The sequence below is a fragment of the Anabas testudineus genome, chromosome 22, assembly GCF_900324465.2.
Source record: "Anabas testudineus chromosome 22, fAnaTes1.2, whole genome shotgun sequence".
Taxonomy (NCBI): domain Eukaryota; kingdom Metazoa; phylum Chordata; class Actinopteri; order Anabantiformes; family Anabantidae; genus Anabas; species Anabas testudineus.
Window position 1 is genome coordinate 7,154,770 of NC_046630.1, and position 8,746 is coordinate 7,163,515.

General features: G+C 38.3%; 1 protein-coding gene across 1 annotated transcript; it reads right to left on the minus strand.

The window, feature by feature from the left end:
• Positions 1 to 1,970: 1,970 nt before the first annotated feature.
• LOC113148104 lies at positions 1,971 to 8,123 on the minus strand. The gene is made up of 5 exons (XM_026339598.1): positions 7,939 to 8,123; positions 4,004 to 4,627; positions 2,808 to 3,138; positions 2,531 to 2,706; positions 1,971 to 2,451 (listed from the first exon to the last, which is right to left on the minus strand). The coding sequence occupies exons 2-5, from the start codon at positions 4,597 to 4,599 to the stop codon at positions 2,220 to 2,222; spliced, it is 1,335 nt and encodes a 444-aa protein (XP_026195383.1). The 5' UTR covers positions 4,600 to 4,627; positions 7,939 to 8,123; the 3' UTR covers positions 1,971 to 2,219.
• Between the last annotated feature and the right edge of the window lie 623 nt (positions 8,124 to 8,746).

Here is an 8,746-nt window from a genome sequence, read left to right on the forward strand (position 1 = left end):
AAGTAAATGAAGATATTTTATCTTCAAGGCCAGACGACTCCTAACTGAACCAGGTCATGTGCCTGGTACTGCCCTTGTTAGCTGAAATACTGTTGTTTATCTTCCTAAGATAGATCCTTTCCAGCGATGCCTAGTGATAACATAGCTGCAATGCATGAAATTGTCCAGGGACAGCAGCCCTTTCCCTTCCCTCCCCTTTCCTGCTGCCATGTGGGTTGTAATTGTAACAACTGTGTACAGTATACAAAACAAGACTTGTACATTCTTTGCAAATCAATCCAAAATATTTATTGCAATTCCTGACTGTTTAACTCAAGTCTGTATGTGCACTTTTATTTTGTTTTTTAATTGTGGGGGGAATCTTTGCCTTTATTTGCTAGTATAAGTAAACAAACGGACAGGAAAAGATGATGCATCACAGGTTACCAGCCAGAGACACTGTGCTTATGTGTTTTTATACAGTCAAGAGATGGCTTTACACTGGTAACACAAACACAGTCACCTGATCTCAACCCAGGTAAGCATGATTCCACTTAAAAGAATAAAAAGCAATGTATGAAAATGCCAATCATTTCTGAATCATTAATGTCACACATTTGTCAGTTGCCTTTCTTTTATAACCTAGTTAATTATTCTTAAAATAGGGCAATAACAATGCACCATAATACCCATCATGCCAGGTGGCTGGCTGGTTAGTGTAGTGGTAACATCTCTACAGGAGAGACTGGGGTTCAAATCCCAGCTGTGGCCTACCACCAGTAGGGGTCCTTAGGCAAGACCTCCTTACGCTTACCCTGCCTACTTTTGTACCCGACTTGTAAGTTGCTTTGGATAAAAGCGTCTGCTAAATGACTAAAATGTAAACCATGTAGTCGTGTAAGTGTACTTGATGACAAGATAATGTGGAATGTGGTGAGTAATGTGACAAAGATAAGAAAACAATTGCACTGTCTGAATGAAAAAAAAAAAGAACTGCTCAGCTGTAACCCTCTTGAGTAACTCCCACATTTTTTAGAAGATCTCATCTCACAAAACCAGTTAAGGCCTCCACTTTCGGGAAAGGTAACGTTTTGTTTGTGTGGGTGGATGTCATAAATGTTCAGAGAAGACGTTTAATATTTAAATGTGTCTACTCATAGACACAGTAACTCGAGTTTAAGATTAATGTTTAAGTGTTTTCGTCTTGAAAGCACCATTAAAAGGAAAAAAGAGACTGACTAGTTCATTGGTTTACCATTAATGTTTGACGTTCTCAGTAGGAAGCACGTGCTCATTCTGAACAAAAAAAGTCTGATACAAGAAAAAAAGTAAAACGTTTTTTTAAATTTTTTTATTAAAAAAAAAAAAACTCTGAATGAACAGTAACAGAAATATTACCTGATTATTTGTCCCATGGTTGTAAACAAACAGGCAACTTACAAGTAAGCCACATGCACTTAAATATATATTTTTTTTATAAAATAATAAAAAATATAATATAAGAAACCAGGTTACTGGAAAAAAATAAGATTAGATTACCCAGTTAATCCATCTATTCCAACTACTGTGGAATAGTAGGCTTTAACCTACAGTGACTTTAACCTGAGCCAAAATGTCATCTAGCGTCAAGCCAGGACATTATAGTTTAATTACAGCTTGAGGTGAGGGTGCAAAGACGGATTAGATGTTATAACCAGTAATTCAAGTGAATATTCAAACAACTCTGTGAGTCACAGATGAAGAAGGATTTGAACCACACTAAATTAAATCAAAGTGCTTTTACATCCATCACCAAGTATTTAAAAAATCTATTAATATAATTTAATCAAATGAGATCTTAAGAGCATGTCATTCATTTTGTGTCTTCTCTTTCCCGTAGTTATGTTTCCTCCTCTCTGTACTTTTCTGCAGGTATCCTTATCCTCGCACCTGTATATTTCCAGAGTGCAGTTACTGGTCCTACCAACCTGCCCATTTTTTTTTTTTGCCTCTTCCTGTTGTTGTTCTTTGGTGTCCTTTCCTCTCTCCGCTCACCCCAAACCAATCATGGCAGAAGTCCGCCCACCCTGAGCTTGGTCCTGCTGGAGGTTTCTTCCATTAAAGGGAGTTCTGAATACAGTGATATTTTACACTTACACTGTAAAGTGCGTTGAAATAACGGTTGTTGTTGTTGTTGTTGCGATTTGGCACTATATAAATACATTTTTAGTTCAATTTTGAACTGAATTTAATCTAATCCATTACATTTGCTGCTCTGAACCCAGTATTCCTACTTTCTTTAGCACCTTGTCCACATTGGAAATCAGTTTTTCATTAAAATCCCACAGTCTTTTATCGATATTTAGCTGCTCCATCTTTAGGTGCCCCTGCAGAGCCACGCGGACGTGAACAATCCGACAGACATCTAGTGGCACCTTGTACCGTTCTCCAAAATTCTTGAGAACCTCATGTACTGATGTCTGCTCCACCATCCTGTAATGCACAGAGATATACCAGAGTTAGGTTGAAGTTAATGTTTCTCTAAGATAAACATGTGCTTTTTTCCACCTACCTTGGCTGAACTATCATCTTATGAGGGTGGTATATGTTTCTTTGAGGATCCTCCCTGTAGATGTGCTCAAGAATATTGATTCCTGGCACCTTTTTCCACTGAGGCAGGTTAAATCTCCGACTTGGCTCAAAGTGTTTCTTGGGGAAAATGTGGTTCTCAATGAGGAACACCCCTGTCTACAGCCACAGAATGTGATACAGATGGAAGAAAAACATAAATAATTTTTCCAGCCATTGATTATTATTCTTTCTCAAATGCACATTGAAAAGTAACCTACCTTTGGATGCTGCTTCTGGAGCATGTCCATCAGACTCTTTAGGTTGTCATGCTGGTACGGCATTATTATCTCATCTATGTCGTTCAACAAGACGTAGCGTGACCGATTCATGGATCTGTAAACACACTCATTAAGTGTGGTCAGCTGGCCATAGTAGTGTAAGTCCCCTCCGTGCTCGGTGACATGCCAGCCACGAGATGGTTTCAGATGCTTGTTGATCGGCCACGGCACCATCTCCACAAAGCCCTCATCGCTGTAGCTCTTCAACAGGCGGTTGAGTTCTGGGCCACAGCTGGTGTTGTAGATCACCACCCTGTCCACACCTAGCAACCTGTGGCAAAGTAAGCCAAGGCTTAAGTTAATTGTTAAATTTTAATAAATTGTAAATTGACAACAAACAAATTTCAGTTTGGCTACATTCAAAGCTCCAGCAAATGTGTCATTTTTACGTGTAGCTAATACTGAGTCACATTGGCACTCCTTTGGAGTGTTTCATGATACCAACTTTGTACCGTGCCAGTACATACAATAGGTTTTTAATAGCTGAAGAATAGAAACTATGAAAATAGAAACTATTATGAGAGCAGTGTGACCAAAACAGTGAAGTTTCTACATGTTTAACTAAAACAGTTACATCCAGGTCCAATCCTTAACTGTTTACATAATAAAAAATTACATGTGTCTCCACTCACACAACAGAATCACTCAGAATCATCAGAAAAATTATAACAGATCATCAGAAGACTGTTTCTTTATGGCCTAGCAGAGGGTGGTCCTACACCACTGCAGACATATTCGTTCTCTTATTAAATGAAGCTGATGAATAGAAATAAAGGACACAAATGAACAAAGCCATGCTGATGGGACAGTCATGACAGAAGTACCTGTGAAGCACTGTGTGCAAGTATTTTACAGTTGTAATGCTCTACAAGGACAGCAAATCCATCCTGACTGGATCTCTTCATCTGAAGCCAAGACACAAAAGGTCTGACACCACAAGCATGGCTACTCTGCACATCATGTTTTTTTCTACAAAATATGGCATGTTTCTGACAGCAGTACCAGCCACATCTCTCTAATGTGATGAAATCCTGAGGTTCTGCAAAAAACATTATCTCTGCAACATTTACAACACTGACATTTATTGACAGTCTGAAAATAATTTAGCTTTGGCTGAGTGCTGTTGTTGTTCTGACCTGTACATCTCCAGCGTCTGAGCAAACTGTAGCACATTGTTATAGTCTCCAAACAGGTTGGAGATGCAGACGGTGAAGTCAAACTGGAACTTGTTGTTCTCCTTTTTCTCTGTCTTTTTGTTTCTTATTGGAACCCAATTCGGGTTTAAGGACTTTACATCATTGGGGTGAGTCAGAAGAGTGACATGTGTAGCTTCGCACTTTGGAGGAATTTGACACATGACATCTGTGGCACCGAAGGGAAAACTAAAGTGGTCTGAGTGCACTAAAACTGTTGCTGGAGTTGTGTTTGATAACTGGCCCGCACAGCAGAAAAGACAGTAAAGGGTTTGGATGGAGTCTCTCCTGAATATACTAATGATACGTATATCAAAACCCTTCACTCTCTGGTCCATAAAAGCCGACACTAGTAAGTGCTTCGTATTGTTTAATGGGGTGATGGTCTGGTCAGATATTTGAAATGGGCAAGTGTCCAGATTCTCACGTGGTGGTGGGATTGACTTCCAGGGTGTTTTCACACTGATGCCAAAGATGAAGATGAGGGTAACGACGAAGAGGACAATGTATGCCTTTCTTAAATGCCTTGACTTGTCCATTCGGTCAATGTTAAGGTTTATTTTCAACCTGCGGCAAAAATAGAAATCATAGAGAGATTAGATATATAGATATAAGAAGAACAACACAAGCACAATGATGACTAAAGCTTGCTGAAATTATTAAATTATGTTTTTTAAATCACAGATATGATGATTCCACTATTTGTTTTGAATCTGCACATACAGAAGACTGTATTCTTTTAAAAGCGGTTTCTAGTCCTCTATTTACATATGTCTATATGATAGGGGCACATTATTAGAAACACCAAATAGTCTAGCATTAAACTAACCAGACTACATTAGGCTGTGTAGATGCATCTGATAACTCAATTTAGAATTTAGTAGGTTTTATGCTCCATGTTGTTTGTGTACAAACAATGCATTTTGTAAATTAATTTGAGGACTTGTTGGTTATTGTTAAGATCCTCTAGTTCTAAAATAATTTAATGGTGAACATGCTATTTAATGCTATCACACTCATTTTGTTTACACCTAAAATGTACAGAGGAAAGTTCACTATCTGCCCTGAATTCTGTCTTGATAGACAGCAACATTCATTGGCAGGGTAGGCCAGCCGGTAATCTGAGAGATGCAACCAGACACTTACAAAACAGGTAAGGTGCACAGTACTAATTGAACATCGTGACTTGAGGCAAGCTTATCAGCACCGGTATAAAGTCCTCCTCCTATCTTTTCTGAATTACAATGGTACAGAAACATATTCACACAGTACATGTCATTAACTATCAGTTATACTAAATGGACTGCCCCGCTATCATTCATGTCAGTTTACATGTCCACATTTGGCTTATGTTACAAAATGTCCTTCCTGTTCCTGGTCTACATTTCTCTCCCAGAAACATGATAACAAACTGTATGCAAGATAAATTATGTACAAAAGGAGTCAGTACAGGTTTTTCTAGTTACTCCTGACTTGATTATACATAACTGACATGCTACATCAGGAAATGTGGGTTAAAGACAACCTTTCATACCCTGATGTGTTTTTTTTTTTGGTTCATATAACCTCAATACACATAAAAATCTATAAAAATCTGTCCAAGTATCTGACAAGCCAATCTCATAAGAAGCTTTCAGTTTCATATGACTCTATGTTGCTCAAACCTGCAGACATTGGACACTTTAGCAGCAGATGTACATTTTTAGTTCAGAGAATATCGCCTGCAGCGATGCACGATGAGAGTTACAGTATATGCACTGCTCAGAAACAATAAAGGAACACTTTTAAACAGAGTTTAGCACCAAGTCAGTTAAACTTCTGGGATATATATATATAATCTGGTCAGTTTAGTAGCAGAGGGGGTTGTTAATCTGTCTGAGCTGATTTGATGTTAATTAAATTAACAACAGGTGAACTAAAGGTGCAACAATGATGCGACTCCCAACACAGGAATGGTTTTACAGGGCCCCCTTAAATATTTTCTCAGGGTGTCTGTAGGTTGATAATATTAATTTCCACCAACTGATGTAGCATCCTTTCATACCTATCACATCACCCAGTCCAGTATAAATATCATCATGATTGTCGACCCATTGAAATCTGATGTGTTTTTAAAGTGTTCCTTTGACTTCTTTTGAGCAGTGTATATTAACCTTTAGTATTAACCTAACCGCTTAAGGGTTGTGGGAGTGCTGGAGCCTATTCCAGCTGTCACTGGGTGAGAGGCGACATACACTGGACAGGTTGCCAGTTATCACAAGGCTGACATAGAGTCAGACAAACGTTCACACTCACTGTCACACCTAGGTGTCCCATCCAAGCCTATTCACACTCGTAATCTCTCTCGTCTTTCAACATGCCTTTCAATGTACATGCATGTTTTTGGATGGTGGAAGGAAGCCAGAGTACTCAGAGAAAACCCATGCAGACACATGATGAGATGACAGTGCTAGCCACTATAACACCGTGCCGCCCTTGTATATTACACTGCATGTTAAACACAGAGCCACTCTATTTCTGAGCAGGCTGTTATCTGTTAGCTTCAATCAGTAGTTTCGTATTAACTGTCCAGCCATTGTTATCAATGTTAGTCTAAAAACTCATTGTTAAATTACTTCCATAATTACTGTTATTATCACGATGTTCCCTTCAGCAAGTCTGCTTTATGTGAAGACGCCATGATCTAGAATATTGCTTAAATAATATTCTTCATATTCTAATCTACATACATCGCTCAGGTTTGTAAATTACTATTACTACTATTAGTATTTATTTGATTTATGTGTTATCTTTGTTCCCCTACATTAGCAGTATCCTTGTACTCAAGCACTCGATTGATTTTTCCTCAGTAAAAGCTCTGTCAGTGTGTGTTCTTATTCTTTACGCCTTACAGACCTTTGCTCTTTCTGTAAAGAACACTGAGTAAGTTGAGTAACCACATTGTGGTTTATTATCACGGTTGTGAAGGCTACGTTTTCTTCAGCAGAGTACTTTGCATCTGGCTTTATAACACTCGCAAATTAAAATAATAATAATAAAATAATGGTGAAGAGGGTGTTAGTTGTAGTTTTATTTGTAATCTGCTTTGTCGTAACAGGATGTTTGAGAAATGTGACAGACATTTAGATAGTAGCATTAGGAAATAGTGAAGGGGCATTTCTGTTTGTGTATGTCTACACATCAATGGGTTTATTTCCTGATGAGACAGAGAGTTTACTCTTCAAGTAAAGGTGACTTTGCAATGTTAAAGTTGGTTGAGTTTGAATATGGAGTAAACGATCTCTAATGACAGTCAGCTTTTACGCATACAGATATTCAAGTATTGTCCTAAAAACATACCACTTCAAATTCTTTACTTAAGATAAAGTAATATGTGCACGCTTTATATTTCATTTAAACTACAAACAAAAAGCGATTTAAATCTGTTATTTCTCAGTAAGGTACAATTGCGGTCTACGAGTCAATATACAAAAATTAAATTCTGCAACTAAGTTGGTATTTAAAGAGGGTTGAGTAGTAATAATCTGACAACAATAATATAGTCAGCGAAAAAAAAGTCAACCTCGGATTATTCCGATATTATTCCCACACTAACATTCAACTTCCAATTTCCAAACATGGCAGAAAAACGAGCCTCTAAATAATATGATACCTTGAAGTCACTTCCGGACTGGAAAAGTACTACAATTACCATAAGGTCACCAAAACACTGGGGAATATTAAATCGGAACAGCGTTTTACTGTTACCAGACAAGAAGCAGCGTATTTGGAGAAATAAACCCACCATCCTCAATACAGAGCAGAGACACAGATACAAGTTTGAACATATTAGTATTAGTTTGAATATTATTAGGACAATTCAACATAGAGCAACTCACTCAAATCTGAAGCGCGGCTCGTCCCGGTGTGAAAACTGATGGTGATCTACCCCAGACAGCTCGACCAGATGACGGACTTTGTGTTTCCTGTCTTTCTGGTTTGGCAGGTGGAAGCTTGACGTCTCCCTCCCTGACGTCTCCCTCCAGTCCTGCTCCCCCTGTGCTGCGCTTTTCTGTCTCACACCCGCCGCTTATCTTAACCAGTGGGCGTGACTGTTGTTGGTATAAGCTGAGCACTTGGTGTCATAGACTCATAATTTAATAATAAAAGAAAGAAAAAAAAAAAAGCAGGTCGCAGTTTGTAGCTTGACATTTATAGTTATTTTTATACTTCATCTAAAATACAGGATAATCTAATAAATTATCATGGTTAAAATTAGATCTACCTGATGCAGCACTATAAGGATTGGAGGGAACTTACTGAATAGAAAATGAACAAATGGTAGGGTTCTATGTAAATTGTGGGCCTGGGGCCTGGGTAAAGAGGCAGAGATGCAAAATGAACAGGACCAGGACTGGAAGCATAACACAAGACTGTTACTAGTCATTTAATTCTGCTGCACTAATACATTTCTCAGTAAAAGTTCTGACGGCTTCATTCCAGAATCTAAAATAAACAAAGTTGAATACTTGAAACTTGAATAACCTGAATGATCTAACAAGACCTGAAAGATTTGGGCAAGGTCGATAGAGTAATTTCCACATACAAGAAGGGAGGCGTCCAGCTTGCACTTTAACCATTTCACTTCACTTCACTTAAACACCTTTAAAACTCAGTGTCTTGATAGGGTCCAGTCACTGAAATCCA